This window comes from Canis lupus, chromosome 27, assembly GCF_011100685.1.
Source record: "Canis lupus familiaris isolate Mischka breed German Shepherd chromosome 27, alternate assembly UU_Cfam_GSD_1.0, whole genome shotgun sequence".
Taxonomy (NCBI): domain Eukaryota; kingdom Metazoa; phylum Chordata; class Mammalia; order Carnivora; family Canidae; genus Canis; species Canis lupus.
This window is the reverse complement of record NC_049248.1, coordinates 860792-884428: the sequence shown is the minus strand read 5'-3', so window position 1 is coordinate 884428 and position 23637 is coordinate 860792. Positions and strand designations below refer to the sequence as shown.

At 40.0% G+C, this 23637-nt stretch overlaps 1 protein-coding gene across 7 annotated transcripts in view; it reads left to right on the top strand.

The window, feature by feature from the left end:
* Positions 1–23637, top strand: part of CECR2 (CECR2 histone acetyl-lysine reader) — a 173864-nt gene that overhangs the window by 133144 nt on the left and 17083 nt on the right. For 5 of the 7 annotated variants that reach the window (XM_038576259.1, XM_038576258.1, XM_038576254.1 and 2 more), the window contains exons 7-15: positions 368–528; positions 4792–4875; positions 14103–14256; positions 18506–18635; positions 19166–19203; positions 19288–19379; positions 19844–19970; positions 21883–22271; positions 23469–23597. In XM_038576259.1, the coding sequence (XP_038432187.1) occupies positions 368–528; positions 4792–4875; positions 14103–14256; positions 18506–18635; positions 19166–19203; positions 19288–19379; positions 19844–19970; positions 21883–22271; positions 23469–23597 (1304 nt within the window). The remainder of the gene's footprint in view (positions 1–367; positions 529–4791; positions 4876–14102; positions 14257–18505; positions 18636–19165; positions 19204–19287; positions 19380–19843; positions 19971–21882; positions 22272–23468; positions 23598–23637) is intronic. The other 2 variants (XM_038576257.1, XM_038576255.1) reach the window with 2 other exon arrangements.

Genomic DNA, 23637 nt, shown 5'->3' with positions numbered 1-23637 from the left:
GTATCTGTTTACAGTAAATGAACATAAATGAGTCAAGGAAGACTCTGCAGAAGCTCAAATCAAAACCATTTTAATAAAAAGTAAGTATATTTAAGCATTTCTAGGTTATTAAAATCTGTAATTATAAAAGTCACAATAGTTATATAGTGTATTCCCATTAGAGTTTCTTAACTTTTAGGGGTAAATGGTGTTAGTAACAGGAAAATCAAAATTATACATTATGAACTTTAAAATCCTTTTTTCTTTTTTTTGATTCCCTGGTTTTCATCATGACCCAGGATATAAATGAAATTGAGAATTAATAAGAAAAAAGATCCTAGTGGGATCTATCTAATGAATGCATCCTTTTCATTCTATGGGTCCCAAGGGCCAGGTCAAGGCACTTGGTGGCTCCTGTGCCAAACAGAAGAAGAATGGAGACAGGTTACTGAGAGTTTTCGGGAGAGGACCTCCCTTCGAGAACGGCAGCTCTATAAGCTCCTCAGTGAAGACTTCCTGCCTGAGATCTGCAACATGATTGCCCAGAAGGTATGCAAATAGGTGATTCTTCCCCTCTGTATTAGCTATAAAGCTGCATGATGATTCATTAGTTTTTGAGTGTATTTCCCCTGTCTCTTGGAAGTGGTATAATCCCTCATTTTAACCTGGAGTGTTAAAGTGGGACTTCACACCACCTATTCTTCTTAACTGTGGATATTCTCCTTACCCACAAAGTCCTCAGTGCCTCCCACTCCCCAGTATTTAGAATGGCTTTTCACAGTCTGCAACCAGCTTTCTTCTCCCATAACATTCCTCAGGAAAGGTTCCATGAGCCCCCAGGTATATGTCCTATCAGCATGTGCATACTTCTATATAAATGCTGCTTTGGTGGTGGGAGACCCTCTCTCCCATGAAGCAGCAAGCTCTGAGAGTGTTTGTCTTTGTAGCTCCAGTGCTGGCTCCGCCCAGCTTCACATGTGAGCAGTGTATGAATGCTGCTTTCTCCAACTTTAGCACCTGATAGTTTCATAAACCCACATTCTGTATTTTCACACCTAAGCACCCTCACACATGCATCTTTCCCCTTCTACTTCCCTACTCATTTGAATGCTACTCTCCATAAGCTGTCCCCTACATCTCCCAATTTTAGGATTTTCTTCCCTAACATGTTTTCTCATTACTTAATTCCACTCTGAGTTGTTTAATCTTTTTTGGATTAGGCACCAGTCTTTTTTTTTTTTTTTTTTTTTTTTTTAAGATTTTATTTACTTATTCATGAAAGAGAGAGGCAGAGACACAGGCAGAGGGAGAAGCAGGCTCCATGCAGGGAGCCCGATGTGGGACTCTATCCTGGGTCCCCAGGATCATGCCCTGGGCTGAAGGCGGCGCTAAAGCGCTGAGCCACCTGGGCTGGATTACACGCCAGTCTTACCTTTTGAAACCCACAACACCTAATGTAATGACTTTTCTATAGTGGATGCTCACTGATCATTTACTTTGGTTATTTCATTTCAGTAATTTTAATACTTTTGATTGTTGTACATGTTAGTAGAAGACAGGAAAATTTGACCACCTCCCAATGAAATCTGAAGAGAAAGTATAAATTAATTGCAGTACCTTCAGGGAAAAATAAAACAAGTTGTATTAATTTGTTGTGTATCTAGTGCTATTTATAACTTTTAAGTAGGTTGATGCTTTGAAAGGATAATTGTAGAAAGCCATCATTCTCTAATAGGATCTTACAAATAGTGCTTCAAGAATTACATTTTCATGGATGAGCAAAAATATCTGCATTTCCCCACTAGCATACTTTTTTTTTTTTTTTTTTAAGATTTTATTTATTCATGAGAGAGACAGAGAGGCAGAGGAAGAAGCAGGCTCCATGCAGGGAGCCCGTTGTGGGACTCAGTCCCGGGACTCCAGGATCACACACTGGGCCAAAGACAGGTGCTAAACTGCTGAGCCACCCAGGGATCCCCAAAGCATACTTAATTCCGTATACTATAATTATACTTCTGTTTTTGTGATCTGCAACCCATCATGCCAGTTTTCCCAGGAATCAAAGCACATAATCTGATTTTCTTTAAAGCAACTTTTATAGAGATGGTTATTTGTTTTTTAAGATTTTATTTTCTCTATTCATGAGAGACACAGAGAGAGAGACAGAGACACAGGCAGAGGGAGAAGCAGGCTCCATGCAGGGAGCCCGATGTGGGACTCCCATCCTGGAACACCAGGATCACGCCCTGGGCTAAAGGCAGAAACTAAACTGGTGAGCCACCCCGGCGTCCCTGTAGAGATGGTTTTTATAACTTTATATACATGACCTTGTGTATGACTTTATTCATAAAACTAATGATTGTACATTAAATCACCTGTACAACACATACCTAATCTGCTTAAACATTTTTTAAATAATTTCTGCCCCCTTTAAAAACAATGATTTATATATTTTAGAGAGAGAGAGAGTGTGAGTTGGGAGGGGGCAGTGGGAGAGGGAGAGAGAATCCTAAGCAGACTCTCCACTGAGCATGGAGCCTGCTGTAGAACTCCATTTTAGGACCCTGAGATCATGACCTGAGCTGAGATCAAGAGTTGGGCACTTAACTGACTGAGTCACTTAGGTGCCCTGCCTTTTTTTTTATTTTTTTTTTTTTTAAGTAATATCTACACCCAACATGGGGCTCAAACTCATGACCCCAAGATCAAGAGTCACATATTCTACCAACTGACTCAGCCAGATGCTACTATCTATAATCTTCGCTTTTTTACTACAGTATTCAACCTAAGATTTTTTTTTGACTCAGGGCATGACCTGGAGTCCTGGGATTGAGTCCCACATCAGACTCCCTGCATGGAGCCTGCTTCTCCCTCTCTCTCTCTCTCTCTCTCTCTCTCTCTCTCTCTGTGTCTCTCATGAATAAATAAATAAAATCTTTTTAAAAAAAATATTAACTTTAGAGAGTGTGTGTCGGGGGAGGAGCAGAGGGAGAAGGAGAAGGACAGGCACATTGAACAGAGAGCCCAACTTGGGGCTGTCTCACGACCCTGAGATCATGACCCGAGCCTGAACCAAGAGTTGGATGCTCATCTAACTGAGACACCCAAGCGCCCCTCTGAATTAAAATGAAATTTTTATTAGTATAATGAAAGCTCTAACTTCACGGAAGTTTTTATGGGAAATAAACGAAAGAAACCATGTCAGTGTACCTGGTACAGTACTTAGCTACCCATAGACCCTTGATTCTTTCCATGATGACTGTAGATAATTGATTAGAAACCTCAGCAGAAAATGAAATTCTCATTTCTCACCAAAAGAAATGCAAGTGCAAAGAGAGTCCAAATAGATAAATCTTGGGAGATAGTGACAGTCCCCTAAACAATGAAATAATAAAAGAATCCGAAAGCCTGCTTTTACTGTATGCAAGTTAAGCTTTTATGGGAGGTTTGAAGGAGGATATAAGCTAGTAAAAGTATTTGTTGCTGATGTTACAGGCAGTAATTTTCAGACGGCTTACAAACGTTAGGTCTTTAACAAATAACTTGACAAAGAGTAATAATTCACACAAGAGGATAAAGTTGGAGGAAAACAAATTCATCTTCTGTATCAAGACTACAGCATTCCCCATTAGTAACTTGTATCTGGTTGGCAGAGTGTGGTGGGGTCAAGTTCGTATTGGCCTCTATTGCTGCTAGTATGGGAAACTGGCACAGTTCCTTGGAGAGTGAGTTCCATGGTAAATTTCCACATTTATTTAAAGTGAAGAGCTCGTCCTCTTGGGTTGAAGCTCATAAAGGAGCTGCTCATCGGCATATTTGAGGAAACTGCTGTGGTAGCTATTGTGGATGAAAAGAGTCATGACACACTTTGATGATTGGATTACGTTTGTCCTGGGGCCTAGTCATTCTAACACAACTGCTTTCAAAGCTTCTTTTTTAAATCTACCACAATTGCTTTGCAGTATATTTATGTTTTTAAAACCACACTTTTGTCATTCTTTTTTTTTTCCCCTATCCTTTGTGCCTTTACCTCATTGATTCTTCAAGTCTCAAGACTTTGAATTAAGGGATGCCAAAACCAAACCTTGGATAATGCTGATACTGGTATTGAAGCCACAGAATTACTCCACTACAAAGCCTGTGCTGACCACCTCCATATAGGTTACAGTGGTAGAGCTATGGGGCTTATTCCACAAAAAGCCCGAAACTTACGCTGACTTTAAATAATCGCCTGGTCTTAGATCATTTTCAAAACTCCTTCCTTGAAACGTCCTATAGTGATTGCCTTCAAGCTCTTAAATTTTCTCAAGGCTCTCATCTTCTCAGACAAGCTTTCTGATTTCTAGTCACTGAGTCTTTTCCCTACTTGTGTCTTGCTACTTGGGTTCTCAGCCTGGGCAGGTACTCTCACTTCTCACTACTGCCACTGAACTGTCTTGTAAAAGGGAGTTCTACCTCCAGCTGCTCAAAATGCCCCCTTTCAGAGCCATTCCCTCCAGCAGAAGGTGGGCTATCCCTTAATAATTTGAAACAAAACTTTTTTCTAATGTCTAAATAGTTAAGGGAGTTTTCTGCCAGTGATAAAGATTGACAGACCCTTGGTGTCTATAAGGGTTTTGGTTTATTTTTCTAAGAGAAGAAACTGGCTTATTACCTGGTGGAGATGAGTCAATTTTACTGACTGTCCAAAGGATACCTTTGGCTCTCATCACCTGTGTGCCTTAAAGGCCACTCTTCTCCTGGCAGCAGCAGCAGTAGCTGAGAACACCCTAATCTGTCTTTTTCCTTTCTTTTCCTCACTTCTAACCATAGGGAAAGCGTCCACAGCGCATAAAAGCACAGTTGCAACCTAGGTGGATGTCTGACCACCTGTCCATCAAATCCATCAAGCAAGAGGTGAGTGTGTGTGAGAGTAGAGAGGAGTTTTCAGTGGTCAAAAGGATTGCTCCATTTTATTTCAGGTACTCCTTTTATTCCTACTTGGTAATTTACCTTTGCCTCAATTTTTAAATCTCAGACCTTTATGGAGCATTCTTAAACGTAAGGTGCATTTTTCGAAAGGGAAGGATTAAAAAGTATGACATGAAATTGTGTTCTTTTCTATCTTATAGTTAATGTCCTGGGATGATAAACATACCCAAATTTAATGTAGATGAGAAAGATAAGTACTATAATAGATCTATATGTAGTAGAAGTTCATGAATGCTAAGATGGTAGAAATGAGTGGTGGGCAAAGAAAGAAGTGTTGGGACAAGCAGAGCTACATTTCTCCTGAACCTTGCAGGATAACTAAGATTTTGGTGATTTTGGTGGTGGACAGTGGTGGTGGAAGAGTAACATAAAGCATAGGGGATCCCTGGGTGGCTCAGCAGTTTAGCGCCTGCCTTGTGCCCAGGGCGTGATCCTGGGGTTCCAGGATCAAGTCCCACATCGGACTCCCAGTATGGAGCCTGCTTCTCCCTCTGCCTGTGTCTCTGCACCTCTCTTGCGCTCTCGCTCTCTCTCTCTCTCTCTCTCTCTCTCTCTGCGTGTCTCTCATGAATAAATAAATAAAGTCTTTTTAAAAAAATAAAAATAAAGCATAGAGGCAGGATAATATATAATGTGGTCAAAGAACAGTGTGTATTTGAATTTGTGTCTGGCATATAAGATATGTTGTAATATGCAGTGGAAGAAAATGCTGAAACGATCAGATTTTGGAGTCCCCTATCTGGCTTACATCTTTAGTAGGCAGGCCAGTAATAAGTGAGTTGTGTCATTAGATCTTTGGTTGAACAAGGTACCTCTCTGGTTACACCATGATAAATGACTTTTTAAGGAAAAACTGGAAAGTAAGAAGTCAGTGAGCAGTGTACTTCCAGCAGGAAAAAGCAGTAGAATCCCTACTATTGTAACTGCAGGTCTGAAATGGAGGAGATGATGGAGGTGGACATGTGGCAGGAAAGGTCATTAGAGAATGGTTGGCATGAGGGTCAGGTTGCAAGAGGATGAGTAGTGAATTAAAGTTCTCATGGATTATCCTATTGTGGTTTTGAGAAATAAGACGGTGAAAGAAAACAAATCATGAAAAAATAAAGGGGAAGCAGGATTGAGGAGAGAGAGCTCATGGCAGGTTCCTTTTTTAAAAATGGGAGATGAAAAAAATAAATAAATAAAAATGGGAGATGTAGGGGTGCCTGGGTGGCTCAATGGTTGAACATCTGCCTTTGGCTCAGGGCGTGATCCTGGGGTCGGGAAACGAGTCCCACATCGGGCTCCTTGCAGGGAGCCTGGTTCTCCCTCTCTCCCTCTGCCTCTCTGTGTGTGTGTCTCATGAATAAATAAATAAAATATTTACCAAAAAAAATTGGAGATATAGCATGGACATGAAAGATGTCCATGAATGAAGTAAGTCTGGTGTAAGATGAAGTGCCTCCAATGCAGAGTCTTGCCAGGGAGTAGAGTTGCTCCCATTTCTCCCAAGTTAAAGACACAAACTTTTGGTGGGGCAAGAAAATATTAGGAGTTCACGTTGGATGTTCCCCTATCCTTTGAAGGTGGGTAAGGCCTCAGGTGGGAGTGGAGATCTAATGAAGGCACAATATTTGGGTCAACACTAATATATTAAATAAAAGGGTTTTCCAGCATCCAGGAGCCAACTGTGTTTGGGTATTTTCATTTTGTAACCTCCTTTAGCATAAATGACTTTATTAGCATCACACTTGTAGGAAGGGGCAAAATTGATCCATTTACTGAGATTTAAAAATTGGCAAAGTGGTAATGGAATGAGGCCAAAGGAACTAAATTGCAGGTGATGATATATATATTGGATGCTGAATGTCAGAGAGGAGAGGGAACTGAAGGAAGGAGCCAGGATGAAGGGGGAGGCAAGGCGGTCACAGTGGAAGTGTCTCGCTAGTGAATTCTCCGGCTCCCACTTCCCTTTGGGTGAAGCTTCCAGAAGGCATCTCGTGCTCACTCCCCTGGGTCCTCCAGGACGTCCCCCAAGACCTCCGTTTCCTCACTCTTACTTTTCCTAGAGGTTTTTCTTTGTTGTTGCTAATCTCACTCTCCTATTCTATGTACTTTTCAGCCTTTTAACTCCTCATTTAGCATTACGTTTCATTGATTACATAGTTCAGTAGTCTTGGAAAGTGTGGAGCCTTGTTAGTGCTCCTAAATTGTTTTCATGACTCCTAAATTGGAGTGACAACACGGTCTTATATTAGAGAGAGCTTGTCATTAACCCAGGCCTACAAAAGGAAAAAATTAGTTTATAAATTTGTATCTACTTAAATACATTTGCATTTATCCTTTATTTCTCTTTTTTAGCTCATAGATGTGTTCTTGGCCATAGATATATTGCCCAACACTTAATTGCCTTTGGATTGACCGTTCTGCCATGACTTGTTGCAATCTCCCCAGTCTCGTTTCCTTTGCAGTCTTTAGATTTGGAATGGCCTTTGGTAATTGGTCTCCAGCCATAGTTCTCAGATGGTTTTCTAGTTCTTTTTGTTTTGTCCTCTCCACTTTGTTCAATTCCTTGAGAGTTAACACCTCCTTGAAAGTTCTCTTTGCTATTTTCTGTTAGTTGTGCTGGGCTGAGTCCTAAATGCCATAGTGTACATTTCAGGCTACGTAGTAATTTGAATACAGAGCAAAAGGTTCTTTTGTGGCTCTAAGCAAAGCTTAGCTCAGACACTGAAAGTTTTTAGTTAGTCTTAGCAGGGTTTCTCTTTTTTTCTGCTGTTTTTATTTTTCAATAGAACTAAGTGTGGTATTGCAGAGAACCTGGATTTCTGCTATGATACCCAATTATCCTGGAGAAAACTTGGATGTGCCATGAGTTTTCTGCTTCTATTTAAGCAGCAGAAAATCTTTAGGCCATTAAAGACTTTATAGGCAGTGTATCTATCTATATTGGTCACCCAGGAGTCTGATCTTTTTGCCTCAAAAAGTCTTTTAATTGTGACTCCTGGGGAAAATATTAGCGAAGGGAGGTAGTCTTTCTGAACTTTGGAATTAGGACTGCATTGGTTATTTTTGTCAGGAGACTTTGGACATTGCTGTTGCTAAGGAGCTCTTTGTGGTGGTATAGTCTCAAGTGTGCTACTAAAGTTGGCAAGGGTGCCAGGGTGTCTGGTAACCTGCCCTGGGTGAGAATGGAGCACGGAAGGAAAGTCTTGAGCACAGCTTCAACCAGATTCTATTTATAATACTTTAGAGGATTTCAAAGTAGTGTTTCTAATTAGCTTCTCTTTAAAATCCCTCCTTGATTCTAGCAGGCCTCTTTCATACCTATAAAGGATTTAAATACCACTCAGTTTACAACTGACTCCTTTTAAAGGAAAAAAGAATTGCAATGTCAAACAGTGTAAAAATTTTTTAACTGTTCAGTTTTTGTTTTTTGTTCATTTGGTTGTATTTGTTCTTTAAACTATTAAAGTTTAAAACCCCTACCAAGAGTGTCTCCAGGCAATGTATCCTATCTTTTAGTAGTACTTCCGTTAACACTGACTTGAGTAAGGTACTTCTGAAAATGAGAACAGTAACTTTTAAAGCAGATTCTTGGTGTGCAATGGATCCAAAAATATGGATTTTTTACCAGATGTGTATGATGCAATTTATATAAAATAATAATTGTTGAGAATTCACATCAGATAAGAACCACTGATGTGCAGTGGATCCAAAAATATGGATTTTTTTCAGATGTGTATGATGCAATTTATATAAAATAATAATTGTTGAGAATTCACATCAGATAAGAACCACTGAAATTATAACACATGATGAAAGAGAACCACGCATCAATTTACATTCCCACCAACAGTGCATGAAGCTTTCCTTTTGTCCACATCCTTGCCAGCACTTGTTATTTCTTGTCTTTTTAATGATAGCCAGTCTAGCAGGTGTGAAGCAATATCATCTCACTGTGGTTTTGATTTCCATTTCCTTGACGATTAGAAATGTTGAGCACCATTTCATGTACCTGTTGGCCATCTGTGTGTCTTTGGAAAAATGTCTATTCAGGTCCTCTGCCCATTTTTTGAATCAGATTAGTTTTTTGCTATTGTTAAGTTTTTTTAAGATGCTACAAATTTAAGTTAATCATCCTATCTTACGTGCTTAGCATAAAAATTAACATATTGGGGAAAAAAGCAACTTAAATGGCTACATAGTGTTTGACTCCATTTCTGTGAAATATCCAGAGCAAGTAAATCCACAAAGAGCAGGTTGGTGATTGCCAAGAGGTAGAGGAGTAGGGAATAAGGACTGGCTGGTTAATGGGTTCAATGTTTTCTTGTGGGGTGCTAAAAATGTTTTGCAACCTAGTGTAGGTGGTGCATCCACAACATTGTGGATGTACTAAATGCCACTGAGTTAATACACTTCAAAATGTTAATTTTATATGAATTTCACTTGGAGTTTTAGCAAAAAGCTATATGAGAGTTTTACTTATTTTTAAATGATATGGGGCCCTGATTTAACAGTTTTTTACATCTATAATGTAATCCTTAGACTTTTAACAGGGAACACATAGCAGAGGGAGGAAAGAGTTAAATACCAGCTCATTTTAGAATAGGTCATACTAGTTCATTTCCCCAGTTTACCTGGGAAGGAGTTGTTCTACAAGTCCAAAAGAATTTACATGTTCTTGTAGAAAACTTGGAGGACTATATTAAAATACTGTGGAAGGCATAGTAATCTCACAATTCCCAAATCCTCACTCCTGCACTTTTACCTGTTTGCTTCAGGCCCTTTCTCTATGCACTTCTTACAAAACAGTAGCTCACTGAATATTATTTTGTCACTTGTGTTTTTTCATTTAACCTTGTGAACATATTCATATTTCGTTAAAAATTCCTCAGAACTAGAACTTCTATTGGGTCACCTTGGCTCAGTGGTTTGAGCATGCAACTCTTGATTTTGGCTTGGGTTATGATCTCATACTCCAGCTGGACTGGGAGTTGAGCAGACTCAGTGCGGAGTCTATTTGAGATTCTCTCTCCCTCTCTATCTACTCCTCCCACTCATGCACACACTCACACACTCTCTCCCTCTCCCTTTCTAAAAATAGGTAAATCTTTTTTTAGAAAAAGAACTACTGGGATCCCTGGGTGGCGCAGCGGTTTGGCGCCTGCCTTTAGCCCAGGGCGCGATCCTGGAGACCCGGGATCGAATCCCACGTCAGGCTCCCGGTGCATGGAGCCTGCTTCTCCCTCTGCCTGTGACTCTGCCTCTCTCTCTCTCTCTGTGATTATCATAAATAAATAAAAATTAAAAAAAAAAAAAAAAAAAAAAAAAAAAAAAAAAAAAAAAAAAAAAAAAAAAAGAAAAAGAACTACTTCTGTTGATTTTACAGTGATGACTGTAATTTCACCTATTATTAAACATTTAGCATACTTACAAGTTTTCACCATTTTAAATAATGTTGACTCAAACTTAGAGAAATAATCTTTGCTTGCCTATCTTACTTTTACAATAAAGTCGTAGAAAGGTAATTACTCTGTTGACGGTTCTTAATATATATACAAATTGTCCTCCAGAAGACCTGTGCCACAACAGATTGATAGCTCGCTTTACCATATCTTTATGAATGTATCACTTGTATCTTTCACTATTTTGTAAATGAAAAGGCTAATTTACTTTTCTGTTTGATCATTGATGTGATTTTTATCTTTGAATTTTGTAATCATGTTAAATCTATTTTGGGGGAGGCTATTGTTAATCTGTGTTGGGCTTTTTTTGAGACAAAGTGGCAGTTGTGGGGGGTGGACAGAGGGAAAGGGAGAATCCCAAGCAGGATCCACACCCAGCTTGGAGCCCAATGCGGGACTCAATCTCACAACTCTGAGATCATGACCTAAGGTGAAATCTAGTTGGATACTTAACTGACTGAGCCACTCGGGTGCCCCTGTTGTTAATTGATTTGTAAGACGTATTTACATATTAAGAATAATAAATTGTCATATTTCTTGCAAAAATAATTATATAATGTTCTTAAGATTTAATTATCTATTTTATTCCTTTTCCTCCCTTCCATTGACTTTGAATATGAAACATCTCCCATGTTTATTTACAGATGACTCTGGTTACTTAATACTTCCATTCATAAGTCATTAGCTTGAATTTCTTTAGTCCTTATTAAAATGCTGACTCCATTTAATATCTCCTTGTACTGGTTGAAGGAAGAATATTTCACATGTTCTCACCTGCTTTCCTTTGGAATGAGGGGCAGAATTGACATATATTACTATGTATATGTAAATAACTTCTGGCCCATATACCTGTGTTTTCTCTCTTTGTTAAATCTGACATATATATAGAAAGGACTACAGTTTTATTGGGATGAAATAATTCCTTTGACCAGGCTTAGTCCTCTCTACCTCCTCCCCTCCCATTCTATAAATTGTTGAGGGTATCTGCTTCGTCATTGTACAATAGAAAGGGGCAAAGGCAGTTTGTTTTGGTTGGCTTTGGCTTGTTATGTAGCTCCATCATAACTTCTGAGCTGGGTAAAGTTGTCACCAAAAAGTTGGAATAATGAAGGACTTGTGGGTGAAGGGTGCTTGTGTAATAGAGAAGGTGCTTACCTAGCAGTTAGGAGTCAATAGCTAGAGACACATTCTTCAGAAGAATTTTCCTTAATATATGTATATATAGCCTCCCCATTTCAGAAACAATATCTAGCATATCTAAACTGCCTGCTCTGGTTATAGGATAAAGATTTTAGGAACTTTCTTTAGTTTTATAGTGTCTGCTGTATGATAATGGCTTTTGCTTCTTATATTTGAATGTTTGAGGATTGTTGTTTTTTTTTTTTAATTTTCATCTCCTTTCTTATTTCAGATTTTAACTTTATAGTAACCAACTCTTTTAAACTCAGGCTTGGAGATGGGAAAAATAAATAAATAAATAAACTCAGGCTTGGGGCGCCTGGGTCATTCAGTGGTTGAGCATCTGCCTTTGGCTAAGGGCATGATCCTGGGGTCCTGGGATCAAGTCCCACATCCAGCTCCCCAGGGAGCCTGCTTCCCCTTCTGCCTATGTCTCTGCCTCTGCCTCTCTCCCTATGTCTCTCATGAAGAAATAAATAAAATCTTAAAAAATAATAAACTCAGCCTGAAAGAATTCAAAAGGTCAAGTGACTTTGGGAAGGTCTACTATCAAGGCAAGACCACTTCCAAATCCTAAATCCAATGAGAACCTTAACTTGGTTTCCAGGACCAGATTGAGTGTTTAGTGAAGACTTAGAAATGACTTGTTACTTGTCAGTCTGTATCTGTCTCTTCTCTCCTTTTTAAGACTACTTCTGTAATTTCCACGGTGTAAAACTTTTGAAAATTTACCAATACAACAGATTCTTAGATCTACTTCCTTCTAAAAAGCTGTGTGAAGAAAAGTTTCACATTCCTGATTAAGGTTTATCTAAAATGGGATAATTAATGTTATCTTTACTGTTAGGGTATTGCGAATTCTCCCTTTGTTGATACCAGATTTATTTTTCTGTCTCTGCAACTTATACATGTTCTCTATGCAGGCAACAGTTAATACCTTTTCAATAACAATTTTTAAAAGTTCTAGCTTTTGGGCAGCCTCGGTGGCTCAGCGGTTTAGCGCCACCTTCAGCCCAGGATGTAATCCTGGGAGACCTGGGATTGAGTTCCACTCAGGCTCCCTGCATGGAGCCTGCTTCTCCCTCTGCCTGTCTCTGCCCCTCTCCCTCCCTCCCTCCCTCCCTCCCTCCCTCCCTCTCCTCTCTCTCTCTCTCTCTCTGCCTTTCTCTCTCTCTCGAATAAATAAATAAAATCTTTAAAAAAAATAAAATAAAAAATAAAAGTTCTAGCTTTCACATCAGCACAAAAGTCCAGGGAAGAAAGGAAAATAAAACAATTTCAGCACAGTCTTCACTACAAAATGGCTCAGAACTAGTTATATTGGAGGGGACGCCTGGGTGGCTCAGCGGTTGAGCACCTGCCTTTCGGCCCAGGGTGTGATGCAGGGGTGATCCTGGAGTCCCTGGATTGAGTCCCACATCCGGCTCCCTGCTTGGAGCCTGCTTCTCCCTCTGTGTCTCTGCCTCTCTTTTTCTGTGTCTCTAATGAATAAATAAATCTTTAAAAAAAAAAAAAAGTTACATTGGAAAATATGCAGAGTATAAACTAGTGGATTATTATGGTAATGGTCCTATTTTCCTTTATCCTTTATTAGATTTCTTAGGCAATCACTTTCCCAGTGACCAACTGAAATCTTGATGTTAATGTTGTTTGTGTTAAAAACGGGAAAATTGGGGCAGCCCGGGTGGCTCAGTGGTTTAGTGCTGCCTTCAGCCCCGGGCGTGATCCTGGAGACCCAGGATCGAGTCCCACGTCGGGGTCCCTGCATGGAGCCTGCTTCTCCCTCTTCCTGCGTCTCTGTCTCTCTCTGTGTCTCTCATGAATAAATAAATAAAATCTTTAAAAAATAATAAAATAAAATAAAAAATAAAAACAACGGAAAATTTTTTTTAAAAAGGGAAAATGTTAGCCAGTTTGAGTAATTTTATGAATTTCTGTGCAGCTGCCTTTCTCTTTTCTGTATCTTAAGGCAAAATGATGACCCCTACCACCAAACTCCCAATTTTATTCATTTATCTTCTTTGTAACATATAAATGTTAAGGGTTTCAAAGTCCTATGCATTGAAACTGTGACCCTATGTTCTTTCATCCATTTTAAATTGTTTAGATGAGAGTACTTTCTAAGATGTCACTTGTATCAAATATTAAATTTGTAAGAATAGTGTCTCTGAAGGTCCACAGTTTCTTTTCTCTGGAGGGCCGCAGTTTCTCTTCTCTGGTCCAACATATTCACAGGATTATCTCCCAAAGACACTACAAATTATGTAAACCATTTGGACCAAAACTTTTTACCTTACTTCAAATTGCCATTATCTTTTAATGTTAGTTTTGTACCTCCTTATGGTCATTCTACAGATGATAAAGTCATCTGTTGAATAAATGTAATTGTGGTTATGATATAAATCCCCTGCCTATCTAATGTTATTTTTTGAGTAGTTGAAATTAGTAAAAAATGAATCTTAGGGCCAAAAAACTGCTCTTACGTTACTGTGTATTGACTCTATACACTTACTTGGCTTTTTGCAGGAGACCCCTGTACTTACCAGAATAGAAAAGCAGAAGCGCAAAGAGGAGGAAGAAGAACGTCAGATTCTTCTGGCAGTGCAGAAGAAGGAGCAGGAGCAGATGTTAAAGGAGGAGAGGAAGCGAGAGCTGGAGGAAAAAGTCAAGGCAGTGGAAGGTATGTGGCTTCTGCGCAGCACATGTGGTGGGGGTAACAGCCCTCCCTCCTCTGGCCAAAACCAAACCAGACCAGGTTCTATCCTTGTCTGTGCTGCTTCCGGCAGTTTCTATTAAATATCTTAATTGTACTCTTGTTTATTCATCTGGATCTGATCTCATTGCATGTGCATTCCTTCTGCAGCACTTGTATTGGTTATGTTTGGTGTTCCTTTCAGCTTTACCACTTGCCCTCCTCGATGTACATCATCCTTCATGTAAAATAGAAAAAAATATTAGGGTATTAATGACAAGTTTCATAGAAATCATTTTAAGCATAATTGAAATAAGCTAAAGAAAAGTGTTAGAGATTTCAAGTATGGCATTGTACAAATTGATTTTATTAGGACAGATCCTTTTCTCAGACTTGGATCTAAGTTTTGGTCTTGGTATAATGAGATTTTTCTTTGATTTCCAGTTATTACAAAAGACGATAATAGTTCCTATATGTATGAGATAGCAGTTATATTTATAAGCTGAACCTGATAAATCCCATGGTCAAAGATCATTCGGGTTAGTTGAATACAGATTTCTTTCAAGTAAATTTGCTGAATTTAAAAATTTTTTTTAAATCCACTTAACCAGGATTTGGCTTTTTACTTTTTTTTTTTTTTTTTTTTTACTTTTTTTTTATTTATTTATGATAGTCACAGAGAGAGAGAGAGAGGCAGAGACACAGGTAGAGGGAGAAGCAGGCTCCATGCACCGGGAGCCCGACGTGGGATTCGATCCTGGGTCTCCAGGATCACGCCCTGGGCCAAAGGCAGGCGCCAAACCGCTGCGCCACCCAGGGATCCCGGATTTGGCTTTTTAATGTAGTGTTTCAGTATTTAAATAAATTTTGGCTATAAATTTAAAGGAGTCTGGCCTTATTATGTGCTTTTTCCCCTCCCATTCCTACTGTGATCACTTATTCATTATAAAACCCTTAGTGTATTTAATCTGCAAATCTAAGGGCACCTGGGTAGCTCAGTGGTTGAGCATCTGCTTTTGGCTCAGGTCGTGGTCCTGGGATCGAGTCCCACATCAGGCTCCTTGCACAGAGCTTCCTTCTCCCTCTGCCTATGTCTCTGCCTCTCTGTGTCTCTCATGAATAAATAAAATCTTTAAAAAAAAAAAATCTGCAAATCTAGCCTATGGGACGATATGTAGTATATCCTACTTCTAAGATGCTTCAATTTCCAATGGTAGATTTAAATTCCTCAAGACAGTAACTGTGGCTTTTATTTCTTTATAGATTTTGAGGAGATTCTGTAATTTTCAGTGATGTTTTCATTTGCTACACTAGTCTTACCTTACTGTTTTTTACAGACAGGTTCAAAACTTATTTTTATGGCTTGGTTTCTGTACCTATAAGATTAATAATACCTGTGTTAGATTTTTCTTTAAGTCAGCAGATATTTTTGAGCACCCATTCTGCACCAGGTGTTGTTCTAAGAATATAGATATTAAACAAAAGAAGTTAATCCTTTCATGGGGTTTACTTCCAATGGTGGGATGACAGAATAAATGAATATTGTAGAATCATAGATGGTGGTGAAAGATCTAAAGAAAAATAAAATAGGTTTAGAGATAAAGAATGATGTGATGTAGATGGCATTTAAATAAACCTCTCAGGGGGCACCTGGGTGTCTCAGTCAGTCACTTGGCTGCTTCCGGCTTGGGTGGTGGTCCTTGGATCCAGCCCCACATCTGGCTCCCTGCTCCCTACTTGGAGGGGAGCCTGCTTTTCCACTCTCCCTCTGCCTGCCACTCCCCGTTTGTGCGCATGCACTCTGTCTCTCTCTGTCAAATAAATCTTAAAAACAATTTTTAAAAAAACTTGTCAAGATAGCCTTCTTTGAATATGTGACATTTAGAGAAGTGAAGTGAATGAAAGTGCCATATGGAACATCTGATGGGGGAAGGGCATCACAGGCAGAGGAAATAGCAGGCGCACAGGTACTGAGGAGGGAACATGTGGGAGAAAGGCCAGTATGCACCAATGCAAAAAGCAAGGGGAAAAATGGGCAGGAAATGAGTTCATAGAGGTAACCAGTGGTCTGTCACATCAGGTAGGACTGTGCAGACCTTGTTAGAAGGATTAAATAAAAAACAAGTATTCCCTAGCGCCCAGCAAGCTCACAAATGATAGTTATCCTAGGGAAAATGTGGAGAGAATTTTTACAGGCTATAAAATAGTTATAACAATAAACTTTTCCTGAATTCTTGGGAAAAAAAGGGGGAGGGGCTAATGGGTTTTGGGGGGGTTTTTTAAGGATTTTTATTTATTTTAGGGAGCGAGAAAGTGCGCAAGTGCAACGGAGTGGGGGGGGAGGCAGATGGAGAGGAGGATAGAATCTTGAGCAGACTCCACACTGAGAATGTATTAAGTAGGGACGCCTGGGTGGCCTTCAGTCCAGGGCGTGATCCAGGAGACCTAGGATCAAGTCCCACATCGGGCTCCCTGCATGGAGCCTGGTTCTCCCTCTGCCTATGTCTCTGCCTGCCTCTCTCTCTCTGTCTCTCATGAATAAATAAATAAAATCTTTTAAAAAAAAATGTATTAAGTACAAAAGGCGTAAACTATAAAGGAAGGGAGATTGATGTTTGACTACATGAATTGTTTAAAACTTAACATATGACATAAACACTGTAAGCAAAATGGAAAGAGGAGTCAAAGTAGAATTTTAACACATAATTAACAGAGACTAATTTTCCAGATTATTTACAGCACTTCTGTAAATCCATTAGAAATGGAGCAACCCAAAGGAAACGGGCCAACTATGTAAGCAGGACATTCACACAAGAGGACACCAAACCGTCAGTAACATGAAAATATGTTCATTATCACTCCAGTCAGGAAAATGCAAATGAAAACATCACAATTCCTTATCAGTACTTACCAGTTTGGCATAAATACTTGTTTTAATACCAAGTGAGTGTGAGATCACTCAAATTGCTGTTGAAAGAAAGCTGTACCTGTTTGGAAAGCAATTCTCTGGCAATTCCACTGCTAGATGTGCATCCCAAAGAGCTCATACTTGTGCATAAGAAGGCATGTCGAAAGAATTGTCATTATACTATTATTTGTAAAATGCAAAAAAATGCAGCCAACTAGAACGTGGATTATTAAGCTGTGAAGTACTGTATTAAAGTTACTAAAGCAAAAATGTTAAGATTGCCAGTTGTTTAGGTTCATTGATATCCAGTAATTACCCTTTTCTTTTATCTTGAAATCATATTTTTAAAAAAACAGTATTATAGTCATTGATAGCAAAGGGCCTTTGCCTAAAGCAGATACAGATTTACGTTTATAAGTGAATAACATAAGAACAAAAGCACAAGTCAAATAGAACTAGACAGAGAAAACACTTAGCAGGATCATATCATACTCATGGACTCCACGTCTGTCCCTCCAGGAAGAAAATACAAGATGTGTCCTGGCTTTTCCCTTCCATTTTTATGTCTTTCTGTCTGACAGTCTTCTTTATCTCCCTGCCTCTTTTCTTTACTCCTGACCTTCCGGTTTCCTGCTGGCACTTGGTGTCTCATCAGACTAGTAGTGGAATGCCAAGTGTGTTTCTCATGGCTATGGCTGCGAGCCAGAAAAAAATCATCCCTGTCTTTCAGCTCCTTTCCAATTCCAGCTGGCATCTTTCCCTTGTTCCCAGCCAGATTTATTACTACCCCTGGCTTGGTAGGGGCCAGCTGCCAGTGGAGGGGGTGGATTGAAGAGCAAAGACAATTGGTGTGCTAGGATGCCTTTGTAAATGCAAAACCTTGATTGCTTAGATGCATATAAAATCCTGTATATGTTTGGATTGAGTGAGAGTCTGGTCCTTAGAAGTGGGATGTTGCTTTTCTGAGAGAAAGATTGGAAAGACCTCAAGTATTCAAAGAAGGCTAATCATTCAGTCTTCTATTTTTTCCTTTTTCTTCTGTTTTTCTTCAGCCTTGCTCTTCCTCTCCCTCTCCATCCCAGTACCTACCCTACCACCATCATCCCTCCCTAGTCCTTGAGCTTAATATGCATAAAGAAAATGGGTTCCACATGTTTATACTTTTCATAGTGCATTCGATCTATAGAATCATCCTAATTACCAAAAGAAATAAAAATAACTTTATAAGTGATCTTTGTTTCTCCTCTCAAAATTGATTAACAAACATCTAGTCTAATCCTCTAAAGAGTGCTTAACCTCACATACCATAATGCGCTGTGTTCATTGCAGATCGAGCAAAGAGAAGAAAGCTCAGAGAAGAAAGGGCATGGCTGCTAGCCCAAGGGAAGGAGCTCCCCCCAGAACTTTCCCATCTGGACCCTTATTCCCCCATGAGAGAAGAAAAAAAGACTAAAGACATGTGAGTATTTGATGATACTAACCGTAGCAACCAGAAACATTCTGGCATTGTGTTAAGCACTCTTCTTATGTAATTCTTAAAACAACCCTGTGTAATATTCAGTGTTCCTGATCTTCTCATTCTTCTGTATGCCTTTTTTGTATTATTATTCTTTAGATTACAAAAATATTCATTAGGTTAAAATAAAACCCAGGAAATAATGTGCACTTAAATAACCAACATTATAGAATCATAAATTAAGTTGTGGATCATCTAAGTCCACCCCATCATTTTACAGATAACAAAAATGATACTCCCTTTGGGTTTGTTTGTTTGTTTGTCTTATGATACTCCCTTTGTGTGCTTATTAGGCTTGCTAACCTCTGCCTTCATAATATTTTCTAGAGATTATCAGTGTTACAGACTTAGCTTAAAAACAGTTTATTGACTGATCCAAACCTTGGTATAAATTAGCTATGTATCTGTGCTTGAATTAAGAGATCAGGAAAGAAGGTGGTCAAAGTTACTATTTCTTATTTTGTGATTCACAGCTTTGAGTTGGATGATGATTTCACTGCCATGTATAAAGGTCAGTTCCCATTCTCAACTGTTACTATTTCTGACTGAAGTACTCCTGTGTGAGTGTGTTAATTTAAGCTCTCTTTGACTTCAGTTCTAGATGTGGTAAAGGCTCACAAGGATTCCTGGCCCTTTTTAGAACCTGTGGATGAGTCGTATGCCCCAAACTATTACCAGATTATTAAGGTATAGGCTACCTTTGCAGTTATACCTACTGTGGTATTTGTTTCTTTCTTGATTTTTTTGTTGTGTTTTTTGTTTTAAGTTTACCTATTGCAAAATTTTTAAAAAATCGGGCAGCCCAGGTGGCTCAGCGGTTTAGTGCCGCCTTCAGTCCAGGGCGTGATCCTGGGAGACCCGGGATCGAGTCCCACGTCAGGCTCCCTGCATGGAGCCTGTTTCTCCCTCTGCCTGTGTCTCTGCCTCTCTCTCTCTCTCTCTCTCTGTGTCTCTCATGAATAAATAAATAAAATCTTTTTAAAATTTAAAAAAATTTTTTTTAAAAGTTTACTTGTTGCTCTTGAGAATCAGGGTTGCTGGATTATATGCCAGGCTCCTGAGCATCTCATAATGACATAATTCCTTTGCCTCATAAGGACTATGAGATGTTTTTTCTCCAGCATGTTGTAATTTAGTGTGTCCTATTTTAGGTCCCCATGGATATTTCAAGCATGGAGAAGAAACTGAATGGAGGTTTATACTGTACCAAGGAGGAGTTTGTGAATGACATGAAGACTATGTTCAGAAATTGTCGAAAATATAATGGAGAAAGTAGTGGTAAGTGGGGAAGGAGTTTGCTGAGGATACATTTATTAACACCATTTCAGTCCAGAACAGAATACCTTCTTTTTTAGAAATACACAAAAATAGAAGTGCATCTCTTTTAGAAATGATTCAGACCTTTCATTGGGACTATAAACAAAATGTAATTTAAAGCTGTGGGATTGGCCATTCTAACCACTTACACAGTATATGCCTGAACCACTCCTATCCTATATGACAAAAGAATGTATCTTGTAGCTAACTGGTCTCAGGTTATTTTTCATTATCTTAGAGACCAGTCTGGGTTTAGTTTGTACTGTGCTTCCTTAACACAGACCACTAACCGTTGACAAGATCGACCCTATATATTCTTTTTTTTTTTTTTTTTAAGATTTTATTTATTCATGAGAGACACACAGAGAGAGGCAGAGACACAGAGAAGCAGGCTCCACGCAGGGATCCTGATACAGGACTCTATCCTGGGACTCCAGGATCATGCCCTGGGCTGAAGGCAGGCACTAAACCGCTGAGCCACCCAGGGATCCCCAAGACTGAACCTGTGTTATTTTTTTTTTAAGATTTTATTTATTTATTCATGAAAGACACAGAGAGAGAGTGAGAGGCAGAGGGAGAAGCAGACTCCATGCAGGGAGCCCAACCTGTGGGACTTGATCCCTGGACTCCAGGATCACGCCCAGGGCCGAAGGCAGGCGCTAAACTGCTGAGCCACCCAGGGATCGCCCTGAACCTATATTCTTAAATCCTCTTCAGAAGTCCACTGAGTAGATCTCCAATAACAAAGAATGTATGGCTCCAAGTATAGAAACTTGGAGTCATTTATGCAGTAGGTCAAATGCTTTAGCTTCAAAACTAAGGAGATTTGGGACACCTGGGTGACTCAGTCAGTTAAGCATCCGGCTCTCGGTTTCTCCTCAGGTCATAATCTCAGAGTCATGAGTTCAAGCCCCACGTTGGCCATGTGTTCAGCAGAGTGACTGTTTAAGATTCTATCTCTCCAGGCAGCCCAGGTGGCTCAATGGTTTAGCGCTTCCTTCAGCCCAGGGCCTCATCCTGGAGACCACATCAGGATCCCTGCATGGAGCCCGCTTCTCCCTCTGCCTGTGTGCCTCTTTCTCTATCTGTGTGTGTCTCATGAATAAATAAAATATTAAAAAGAAAAAGATTGTCTCTCTCCCTTTCCTAACCACCCCTCCCCCTAATTTCTCCCTCTTAAATAAATAAGTCTTTAAAAATAAACAGAATTTGGATGTCTGAGAGGCTCAGCGGTTGAGAGTCTGCCTTTGGCTCAGGGTGTGATCTCAGTCCTGGGATCGAGTCCCACATCAGGCTCCTTGCAAGGACCCTGCTTTTCCCCCTGCCTGTGTCTCTGCCTCTCTGTGTGTCTCTCATGAATAATTTTTAAAAATAAATAAATAGGGATCCCTGGGTGGCGCAGTGGTTTAGCGCCTGCCTTTGGCCCAGGGCGCGATCCTAGAGACCTGGGATCGAGTCCCACGTCGGGCTCCCGGTGCATGGAGACTGCTTCTCCCTCTGCCTGTGTTTCTGCCTCTCTCTCTCTCTCTCTCTGTGTGTGACTATCATAAATAAAAAATAAATGAATGAATGAATGAATGAATAAAAATTTTTAAAAACAACTAAGTAGCTTCAGTGACTGTATTTAATAATTCTTCGATTTAGCCTTGAAGAATTAAATGTGTTGGTTTAAGGTAATAGTCCTAGAGCCTTTTAAGACAAAAACAGTGTCTTCATCTTGTGTCCATAGCCACACAACATAATAACACTCGAGTTGAATTAAGCTTAAGAATTTAGCCAAATAGCATCTTTATTATTGTTTGTTGGTAAGAGAAATGTCTTTTATGTCCTCTAAGACCTGTACCTGGAAGTTAATCCTTGTATCTTCCCATAGAATATACCAAGATGTCTGATAATTTAGAGAGGTGTTTCCATCGGGCAATGATGAAGCATTTTCCTGGTGATGACGGAGACACAGATGAAGAATTCTGGATCAGAGAGGATGAAAAGCGAGAGAAGAGACGTAGCCGGGCTGGACGAAGCAGTGGAAGCCATGTCTGGACCCGCTCCAGGGATTTGGAAGGGCCCAGCAAGAAGCAACAGCCAGTGGAGAATGGAGGAAAGTCATTGCCACCTGCACGGCGAGCTTCTTCTTCTGGGGATAATCATAGCAGCAGTTCCTCACAACTCCCTCGGGAGGTGGGCACTTCAAATACCCGAGGCTTTTCTCGTCCCCTACATTATGGTGGGATGCCCAACCAGGCACCCCTTTTAAACCAGATGGTAAGGAATAGCTTAAAATTCTATTGTGGTTTCTCCTAGTTGATAATTCAAAGAAAAGTGAAACCTTTGTAATTGCTCATCTTCCAAAGTAACTTTTCTGTATGTGAATGATTTCTTCTTCCCTCTTCTGTCCTTTCTTTATTCATTCTTCCTCTAATTTTAAATCTTTCTATTAATCAATCTGATGCACTCTCAAGATGGGCAAAAATTGGGATCTATAAAACTCTTTTCATGTACAAAGCACAGAAATACATACAGCATATAAAATACACAGCATATCTGCAGCATTAAAATTTCATGTTGGGGGATCCCTGGGTGGCGCGGCGGTTTGGCACCTGCCTTTGGCCCAGGGCGCGATCCCGGAGACCCGGGATTGAATCCCACGTCGGGCTCCCGGTGCATGGAGCCTGCTTCTCCCTCTGCCTATGTCTCTGCCTCTCTCTCTCTGACTATCATAAATAATAAATTAAAAAAAATTTTTTTTAAATTAAATTCATGTTGGGAGGCAGTTGGGGAAAAATTGGCTTAAAAGGCATTGGGGGGGATCCCTGGGTGGCGCAGCGGTTTGGCGCCTGCCTTTGGCCCAGGGCGCGATCCTGGAGACCTGGGATCGAATCCCACGTCGGGCTACTGGTGCATGGAGCCTGCTTCTCCCTCTGCCTCTCTCTCTCTCTCTCTCTCTGTGTGACTATCATAAATAAATAAAAAATTAAAAAAAAAAAAAGGCATTGGGGGCCAGCCCGGGTGGCTCAGCGGTTTAGCTCCGCCTTCAGCCCAGGGTGTGATCCTGGAGACCCCGGATCGAGTCCCATGTCGGGCTCCCTGCATGGAACTTGCTTCTCCCTCTGCGTGTGTCTCTGCCTTTCTCTCTCTCTCTCTCTCTCTCTCTCTCTGATGAATAAATAAATAAAATCTTTAAAAAAAAAAAAAGCATTTGGGGCAAGAGGCAATAATGAAAAAGAGATTAAGAAACACAGTTTTTCTGTCCTGCAGCAAGAGATTGCTTTGGGCTCTGGAACTAGCCCCAGTGTTGGGTAAGGCCATATGCTACCATTCTGTAGGAACATCCTATTTTCTATCTAACGTCTTCTGTGCTCTCCCTTTTCTTTGGGTTTTTGTTTCGTTGGTTGGTTGGTTGGTTTTTATTGTTTTTGTTTTTGTTTTTGTCTCCCCTTGCCTTTACTCAACACCCTCCAGAAGCCAGCAGTACCAGGAACATTTGGCCCTCTTCGAGGATCAGATCCTGCCAATTTATATGTCTCCTCTAGGGTCCCAGAACCACACCCTGGAGAACCTATACAGCAGCATCAGCCTTTTGCCATGCAGGTAAGTAACCTACTCACAATATACAAATGCAGAAGGTTTC